A 10,343-nucleotide genomic window follows, 5' to 3' on the forward strand; every position below is an offset into this window, starting at 1 on the left:
GTGGTGGGACACTCAGTCCCTGTCTCTCACACAGACATATACACACAGAGTCAGTAGTGGGACACTCAGTCCCTGTCTCTCACACACACATATACACAGAGTCAGTGGTGGTGGCTGGCGACGTTGTTTGTCCATTTCTGGCCAAAGTGAGTTGAGGTCCCCATTATGAATGTGCCTTGCTTTTCAACCCCATCCCATTCTTATTAATCATGAAGTATAATGGAGGAACAGTCAGTGTACTTAATGCGTTTAACTTCAGACCCTCTGGTTCTCTAATTGTAACAGACACTACAAGTCACTTTTTATAAAGAAATACTCTATTTTCTGCAAGTCCTTGGGGTAAGAATGGTGGAATGGGGTGTGGAGGTAGCAGTTACCAAGGAGCCAGTCATGTTGTCCTCTTGACAGTTACTGCAGCTGGCCTATTTTACTCTTTCTATTCTATTTAATGAGGGTCTAGGATCTTGTGGTGCACTGGTGTAGCATCCCTATCTCAGAGTCAGGAGATCCAAATTCAAATCCCACCTGCTCCAGAGATGCACAATAACATCACTGATCACATTGATTAGAAAATATCCATTTTATGAGTGTCTAAAGAAACCAGATCATTCTGCGATTAGTTCTGTTTGTTATAACCAGTGCCCCATGTAGTTCCAATGTGAATGCAGGATTGTACAAAGACTGGACCATGTCACTGGGCTTTACATAAGGTTCAGATGCACAGCTCAATGGATGAGTCTGTGACTAACAAGCAAACAAGAAAGGCTGCCCAGTTCCTGGAATATTTTAATGGAAACATCACCAGGCAGAATCCTTGCTGTGAAACTGGGCCTGTAATGTTTTGGGACAATCATAGAACATGGAACATAGAACAGTACAGCACAGTACAGGTCCTTTGGCCCTCGATGTTGTGCCGACTTATTATCATACTAAAATCAAACTACCCTGCATACCTTACATTATACTATCATCCATGTGACATCTCAGGTTAGACAATGCATTTTAGGTGTGAGGCCTTGTTTAGAATCTGTGATTCAACTCGGAGTCAGACTAGTTTTATTTCCAAAGTAGGAATTTATAAAATGCCTCCCAATCACGAACTTTGTTCGCAAACAATTCACCGCCTGTACCTCCCAAATGTACTTTACTTTCTCCACCATTAAATTACTTAAACTTCTGTTGCTGTTTGGGATCAAGTTTGCTCCCTTGTTGAAAACATAGGCTTTTAACGTTGGAGCCGCTGTTGTAAGATGTCTCTCTGTGTGACTGTGTTAAGGTCATCTCTTCAAATGGAAGGAAACCGCGAGAATTATAGTAATAAAAACACGATGAGGAAAGTGTGAGGCCAACATTTGGTGCTGACATCCAAAAGCAGTTGTGATGGTCTCCTTACTTAATGCCTGCAGACTAATTAATTCTAAATGGGCACAGACCCAACACGGCTGTAATCTGGAACTTGCTCAGTGATCTCAGAGAGACCACGAGATGGCTGATGTGGGGAATGTAACAGAAGGGCAGGCATGATGGATCAGATACTCTGTTTCATTCTGTTGTTCCTTTAAGGTCAAAAATCACACGACTCCAGGTTATTGTCCAACAGGTTTATTTGAAAACCCAAGCTTTCGGAGGCTCGCTCCTTCTTCAGGTGTTAGTGAGAGAGGATGCATCAGACACAGAATTTATAAGTAAAAGATCAAAGGGTCGTACATGCGTCAAACAAGCCTAAGATGGCTGTTAAATCTTTAATCGGTTAGAAAGGACATGCAGGTTTCAATTGATTAACATGCAAATCCCAGAACTTCTTTCAAGTCACTGCCCCGAGATAACTAAAGGTTTTATTAGTATATCAGTGACATCTCAGGTCAGACAATGCATTTTAGGTGTGAGGCCTTGTTTAAAATCTGTGATTCAACTTGGAGTCAGACTAGTTTTACTTCCAAAGTAGGAATTTATAAAATGCCTCCCAGTGGGGAGATACTTCAGCGGTCAAGGAAATTCGTCCTCGGATCTTCAGATAAACTTCCTCCAAAGCGGACTTCGGGATACACAACAACACAGTCACCAAGCACACGCTGATTGCCAAGTTCGGTCTCCATGAAGACAGCCTCAACTGGGATCTTGGGTTCGTGTCGCACTACAGGTGACCCCACCACACTGTATACTCTCACACACACACACACACACACACACATACACGCACACGCACACGCACACATACACACTCTCTGTCTCCCACACACACTCTCTGTCTCTCTCACACACACTCTCTCTCTCTCACACACACTCTCTCTCTCTCACACGCACACACTCTCTCTCTCACACATACTCTCTCTCTCTCACACGCACACACTCTCTCTCTTTCCCACACACACACTCTCTCTTTCCCACACACACAGTCTCTCTCTCACACACACACAGTCTCTCTCTCACACACACACAGTCTCTCTCTCACACACACACAGTCTCTCTCTCTCCCACACACACTCTCTCTCTCCCACACACACTCTCTCTCTCACACACACACTCTCTCTCTCCCACACACACTCTCTCTCTCTCCCACACACACACACACACAGTCTCTCTCACACACTATCTCTCTCAAACACACACTCTCTCTCTCACGCGCGCACGCGCACAACACACACACACACACACACTCTCTCTCTCTCTCTCACACACACACACCTTCTCTCTCTCTCCCACACATGCATTCTCTGTCTCTCTCTCTCCCACATCCACCCATACACACACACACACACACACAAACACACACACACAAATCTAGGGGGGGAATTCGCATTTGCAGATACATTCTATTTTGTTCAAAAAGCATATAATTTGTAGATAGTAAGTCAATGTGGCATTTTATAAATGTCTTTTTTGGAAATAAAACTAGTCTGACTCCAAGTTGAATCACAGATTCTAAACAAGGCCTCACACCAAAAATGCATTGTCTGGCCTGAGATGTCACCTCTGATATACTGATAAAACCTTTAGTTATCTCAGGGCAGTGACTTGAAAGAAATTCTGGGATTTGCATATTAATCAATTGAAACCTGCATGTCCTTTCTAACCGATTAAAGATTTAACGGCCATCTTAGGTTTGTTTGACACATTTGCATCAGCTGTATGACCCTTTGATCTTTTACTTATAAATTCTGTGTCTGATGCGTCCTCTCTCACTAACAGCTGAAAGTAGGAGCGAGCCTCTGAAAGCTTGTGTTTTTAAATAAACCCGTTGGACAATAACCTGGAATCGTGTGATTTTTGACCTTGTCCACCCCAGTCCAACACCGGCACCTCCACACATTGTTCCTTAGGGGCATTCCTCTGAGGTAGGATTGATCAGCTATTGTGGAGTTGGCAGAGAGAATCGCTGAACCTGACCTGGGGGCTCTTGGTGTTAACATTGGACACGCGGTGTGTAAAATCCTTCCCTTATCATCAGTCACAATCCTTCACCTTGATCGGCACAGACACAGCCACACAAACTATCAATCACATGCAATCACTGCTGCAGATCTATCCCTCCGGGAACTTCAGCACCAAGAAAATCTTATGAGAAAGAACTCCTAAAAACCTCCAGGTGCCTGTGCTGACAAGAAGCTCTTACAGACTTTCCTATCACCCAATGTTGCTGCATAGCCTTCCCTCACAGAACTGTACTAAGTCTACACCAACTACAGTCCATGTGGACAGATTGGCATTGTTGCTGCTCTTTCGCTAAAGGGAGGATTAGGATGAATTTTGAATAGATATTTTTTAATTGACTAGCTCAGAAATACTATTATACACCTTGAGAGCAGGTGGGATTTGAACCCAGGCCTGCTGGCTTAGAGGTTGGGGCACTACCATTGCACCAAATGGACCTGCATAATGTTTAATGAAGACAGGGTACATAATAAAGCTAGGGCAAGCGATGATGATGTACATACGGAGCTTGTGCACAGACAGTCAGTGTAGCCCAGTTATAATATACACTGTGTAGGCAATACCCTGGAATTTATTCTCTGCTCTTGGAAGGTAACACTGCTGCACAAAAAAACGTCAAGTCTTTCTCTTGCAAATGTGATGCAAGAGGGGCCAACAGGATTTCGAAAGCCAAATGTTTACCATCCACATAGAAAATTGCGTACAGTATATATTATAACATAGATAGCAGATATTGAGAAGTGAGTTTAAGGCTCTATTCAAACACAAGACCTCAAACAATATTGACAAGTCTGGATGAACTTCATTTGTCTTGATTCCCAAATGCCACACTCTCAGTTTAGAGCCTTGCACTCTGTACTTTCTCCGGTATCTGTTTCTCTAGTAATGAACACAGTGCTCATTTTGACTTTTAAGCAGTCTCCTTTATCTCCCCCATCCCATTCTCCCATTACCTCCAATTGTTATTGCAATCTCAGGAGTAGGGGTGACTTCAGAGAGAAAGGCAAAGAGGGAAGAAAGGAAGGAAAAAATAGAAGACTACAGATTAAAAAGATAACAAGCACATATAGTCATAGAAACGAAAGATGAAGGTTGAATCATTATCTTGCCAATAGCTCAATATTTATTCACCTCATTGTAATGGACCTTCACTGCATTATATGATGCAAACCCACAGTATTATATAACGTTTGCTTTGACTGCTATTTCCCATAACCAATTGTAAATGGTCAATCAATATATTTTCATTGATTGTTTCAGAGTCCTTCAGGGTACATGCGCAACACTGATTATCACCACCAACAGAAATAATAGACCAGGAATCCAGTACCAGCATCCCAAACTTCACAGCATGTACTACAAAAATAACCTGTGTATTTTACAGTAAGTCCTGGTGCTCATTGGGAAAGCTGGTGCAGATGTATGGGCTGAATGGCCTCCTTCTGTACCTTCTGTGAAATCTAATCATGACAGACAGAGATTTTATCACAACTACGATATGCTTTTACAGTTTGCTTATCCATAAAACCCTGATGAGATTGAAGGCAGTAACCCAATTTCAAGTCCTTTATGCTACTCACAAATTTTCTGAATTGCTTGATTGGATTCCAGCCAGGGTTTCTGTCATTCTACAGTTAAATCATCTGAATTGGGTTCACTCATAGTCTTTAATTTATTACCAGATATTGATTAAATTGTGCTACAATCATTGGTATTGGAGATTGCTGAACATTTCTAATTCCTCTATTAGTTCTGAGGAGGCTAACATGACTGAAAGTTGATATTCCTGCTCTAGATGGGTTTGAAAGTCTGTATCTACCCTGCTCCAAACTGGATGCAATCTCAACAACTTATTGGAGAAGGCTATAACACAGACATGCTGACCTCACTTTGGTAACAGTCAACTGACCTGGAAAGAGGTGAAATCTTTGTCTGTGGCCCTTACATGGCTGGGGTCAGAGGATGGTGTCGAATACAGAAAGGCATCACTCTATGCTTGTCCTGCCAAGACTGGAGGCCAATATCATGTGAGTTAGATGTGGCACACTGGTCCCCAGAAGGACACAAACAGCTCCACTGTAGTGTTTGTAAAGTCAGGAAAATGAGAACTCTAACAAATATTATAATAGACATGGAAGCACTCTAATGGCACAGAAGTAGTGCTCCTACCTCTAGATCAAGAAGCCACGTGCTTCCAGAGGTGCATCATAACATCACTGAACAGGTTGATTAGAAAATATCTATTCTCTGGCATCCGGTAATGGTAACGGCTCTTGTTGCATGGAGGTAGTATCCCTCCCTCTGAGTCAGAAGGTGTGAACTCAAATCCTACCTGTTCAATGGGTGTACCATAATATGTCTTAACAGGTTGGTTAGAAATGCCTATAACATACAGGGTGATACTGGCATAGGGGTAACAACACTAGATAAATAGTTCAAAGACCCAGCTGGTTATTTTTGACTGGTGCAGACTCGATGAGCCTTTTTCTCAGTTATAGATTCTACGGCGCTATGAAAGAAGCCAAACTGGAATTGCCAATCTTAATCCACATGCCTTGGCGCCATTTGAAATCTGTTTAATCCTGTTCAAACTGACACAAAGCTGTTTTTATTTACGTTAGTAAAACAGAACCCTTAATAAAAGCAGGATAGACATCTTTATTGGGATAAAAGGAAGGATGTAAGTCCATCAGATTTTGGGATCACAAAAGCTCTCTGAAAATTACTTGACGAATGGTCACATTCTGCATTAACTGTACAGTAAAAGGCAATATCGTCTTATCTGTTACACCAGTTTACTCCATACATCCACATCAATATACATGGAGCAACACACAGCCTGTACAGAACTAACTGAGAGTGAACCCTTTCCTCCCTCACCTGGACAGACGTACATGGTTACCCACTTGAATGACTGGTCCCTGTGCCCAGACAGGTTGTAGTCAGTCAGTTGAGTATAACCGGGTTTGAAGCCCGAGAAGTTTCAAAGGTTAGCTCCACCAGTGTTTCTTTTAAAATTAATGTTGCCTTCAGAGCTGGGTCACACTCACAAACCAGCAGGGCTGAAACGTAAATAGGAAAGGCAATCCTAGAGTTACAGAATGTGATCCTAAAACCTGCTGTTCTTATTAGAAAGTCTCAAAGCAATAACTTAGTAACTATGGGTTAGGAGGGACCATGCACATGCACAGAGCGTACAAAGCACGAAGTGCAAAAGGCCCATTTAAAATGTGGGACAGTTCAGAGCTGTGTATGTGTGTACTGTGGATGGGTTGTAACAGCACAAATGGAGCACAGTACCCCATTGTTTAGGCTGTCTGGTATTATCGGTACTTTTTCTGTTTCTGCCTAACTACAAACTAGTTTTGGATTAAAGATCTGACCAGCTTCTTGCACAAGACTCAATCTGCTATCGCTCAGGCAAAGTCTGCCCTTTTTTTTGCTCAGGAAGCGTACCCGTTCAGAATCCCTTGCGATTTTGGACAGTGGCCCGATTAATGTGAAGCATTCTGCACAGCTCCTCCAACCCCTCTTACCTTCGTTTTCAAAGTCAGGCGAATCCAATACAATCGCTTCTCCGAGTCCTTGGCGGGTTTGAGCGAAGACATAGAACCTGTACTTGGTGTTTGCATCAACCCTCTCCAACTTGTAACTGGTCACATCAGGCCCAAGCCTGGGAATGGTGGAATTGCGTCTTGACCGTGAACCAGTCACTTTGGGAGTAAGTAAAAGAAACTACATTAAATTCAAAGTCCACATCAAAGGACAACTATAAGAGCATCTCAAAGTGCTTTGCATCCAACGATGTACTTTTTGAAGTGTTGTCACTTTTTGTCATATAGGAAATGAAGCAGCCAATTTATGCACAGCATATGCCCATGGTCCTGTCGCCAATGTTACACTCATGCCCACTTCCACATCAATACTTGTTATTTGTTTAGCGGCTCTCCTCCCATTTGCTGCTTTGGCATTGCCACTTTCGACTCACTGGTCGCACTGCCATTACAGAATCAATACCATTACACAATCTGTCCCTACTGCCACTACCTATTAATGCTGACTGATGCTGTAGTGTTCCCACCCACCATTCTTTTGATGCTAGCTGTCTGCGTTCTAAATCCAGCCTGTACAATCGGCACTGTGAGAACAGCGGTGTCCCAGCCAAGGACAAAACTGCAGTGTTGCTAAATTCTTCCGCGGGGCCTTTATATCTCTCACCCTCACAGGGCCTTCTCTTTCAGCTTCTCCAACTCACCCTACTGTCCTGAGCTGAACATCAACATTAAAGACAGGTTTAGAGATTACTGTAATGGAGATGAAGGGAACTATCCCTCTGTCTTGTTTCCAAGGCAGTAAGTGGATCACCGCACTCTGACACCCACTGTGACAGCTAACACTCAATAGTGCATACCCTCTGTAATTAAATTGTGTGTGTTAAAGCTCTGTCCACAATATGATGACAACTTTATGACAATGAGGGCCAGAATATTCATTCATTCAGCTTATCATTGCTGGATCAGGCAGTCCTCATGATACATACGTGGGTGGTACATGATCACATAGCCGGTGATGATTCCGTTTGGATCACGAGGAGAACCCCACTGCAATGTAATGCTCTCCAAGTCTGGCTGTCGGATTCTGAGGTGACTCGGTTTTCCAGGAACTGTGAGAGAAAGAGGACAGGTAATAGCAATCAGGATTCATTTGTGACAAACATAAATATCGCTAAAAGAGGAACCTTTACTGCAAACATCCAGTGTTGTCAGCAAAAATCAGAAAAACCCCTTGTATTCTTATGCTAATATTCACAAGTCTCTATGACTGGACACTTAAGATCAGTGAAAGAAGACTGGCAGCCCTTTGCAGTTAATTCCTTCTGGGACATTTCAGATAGACATTCTGTCATTTTTATTGCTTTATAGTGGATTAAAGATTCAAAAGTTCCCTTTGAAAGATGCATGAGTTAAAAATACCAGAGTTGAACTACCTTGGGATAAACTTTTGTTCTCCCTATTGGAATGATAATTAGGGAAAGTAGCTTAAATCCACAGGATGGTGATCAATCAGGTTTGGTTTCTTTCCTGGGTAATATAACTGGCCCAAGCTTTGCTGGGACAATCATGGTGAGTGTAATTGTGTATGTCAATATTCATGCGTAACTAACCCAGACACCTGTGATCAGTTAAATGTGGCCCACAAATCACAACTCACTACGATTTGCCAGACAGGTTGTCTTTGCTCAGTTATGGACCTTGTGAAAATGGGAATTCAACCTCACTCTGTCCTCCTGCCCAAATGAGTGCCAGGAAATTTGCAGCGTTAAATAAAACTGGCTTTAGAAAGTTAGGACTGGTATTTAATCGTGTAAAGGGTACTTTCTAAAATAAAGTAATTTATATTTCAGGAAGTTCCCCAGCTCAAAAGGGAATGATTAAAATGTGAATGGTCATATCATCAGGTAATATATCATTCCTAGGTTTATTTCGCTCTCACTCTCTCTCTCACACAATTTCTCTCTTCCTATATCTAATTTGACTTGAATTCAGCTTGTTTCTTCTTCCCTGTTCTTTCTCATATCTTGAGATTCATGGATTAAGGAATTGACTGTTGGGCTCTGTCATTCAAAAGAGTTCCAGATGCTCCATGCTCACACCATGCTGTTACCAGATGGCAAAGCCAGTGTCGGCCAGTGTAACCAATCAATATGATCATGACTGTTCATCCAACTCAGCACTTTGTTCCTGCTTTCTCTACATACCCTTTTAGCCCTTTATCCCCAAGAAATACGTCAAACTCCTTCTTGAATACATTCAATGATTTGGCCTCAACCACTTTTCTCTGGCAGATAATTCCACAGGCTCACCATTCTCCAAGCGAAGAAATTTCTCCTTATCTCAATCCTAAATGGCCTACCCAGTATCCTCAGAGTGTGTGACCCCTGGTTCTGGACTCCCTCTCATCAGGAACATCCTTCCTTTGCTTAACCTATCTAGTTCTGCTACAATTTGATAGATTTTGATGAGAACTCCTATGAGAATGAAGGAAATAATGAACCATTGCTGTGTGATAACATTTGTTCTTGTAGTTCCCTATCTTTACGGTCTGTGTTGACAACATTGGTAGGAATAATTCTTGAGAGTTGCACCATTTAGAATTGAAATTTGGTTTATTTATTTTCACGTGCATTTTGTTACAAAACACAACGAAAGGTGTTTTATAGTGTCACTACTCTCCAGCGCCATTTTAAAACACAGAAAAAAAACCCAAAAATATAGAAAATAAAGGTAGAAGAATAAAGAAATAAAGAAATGGTGTTCAAATTTATAGTCCTTCATGTTGGGTGCTCCACTACGGCCGCCCTTAGTCCGCTCGAGTCTGCGCTGGGCCTACTTACTGACCAACACTAGTCTGCTCGAGTCCGCACTGGGCCTACTTACTGACCAACACTAGTCTGCTCGAGTCCACGCTGGGCCTACTTACTGACCGACACTAGTCTGCTCGAGTCCGCGCTGGGCCTACTTACTGACGACCACTAGTCTGCTCGAGTTCGCGCTGGGCCTACCTACTGACCGACACTAGTCTGCTCGAGTCCTCACTGGGCCTACTTACTGACCGACACTAGTCTGCTCGAGTCCGCACTGGGCCTACTTACTGACTGATACTAGTCTGCTTGAGTCTACACTGGGCCTACTTACTGACCAACACTAGGCTGCTCGAGTCCGCACTGGGCCTACTTACTGACCAACACTAGTCTGCTCGAGTCCACGCTGGGCCTACTTACTGACCGACACTAGTCTGCTCGAGTCTGCGCTGGGCCTACTTACTGACCGACATTAATCTGCTCGAGTCTGCGCTGGGCCTACTTACTGACCGACACTAGTCTGCACGAGTCTGCACTGGGCCTACCTACT

The 10,343-nt window shown here is 42.9% G+C and overlaps 1 protein-coding gene across 1 annotated transcript in view; it reads right to left on the reverse strand.

The window, feature by feature from the left end:
- nfasca (neurofascin homolog (chicken) a) overlaps nucleotides 1–10,343 on the reverse strand; it is a 126,624-nt gene that overhangs the window by 33,274 nt on the left and 83,007 nt on the right. The window contains exons 23-25 of the mRNA XM_048612000.1: nucleotides 7,973–8,095; nucleotides 6,969–7,145; nucleotides 4,386–4,421 (exon numbers count right to left, since the gene is read on the reverse strand). Of these exons, the coding sequence (XP_048467957.1) occupies nucleotides 4,386–4,421; nucleotides 6,969–7,145; nucleotides 7,973–8,095 (336 nt within the window). The remainder of the gene's footprint in view (nucleotides 1–4,385; nucleotides 4,422–6,968; nucleotides 7,146–7,972; nucleotides 8,096–10,343) is intronic.

Source organism: Rhincodon typus, chromosome 25 (assembly GCF_021869965.1).
Source record: "Rhincodon typus isolate 14 chromosome 25, sRhiTyp1.1, whole genome shotgun sequence".
Classification (NCBI taxonomy): domain Eukaryota; kingdom Metazoa; phylum Chordata; class Chondrichthyes; order Orectolobiformes; family Rhincodontidae; genus Rhincodon; species Rhincodon typus.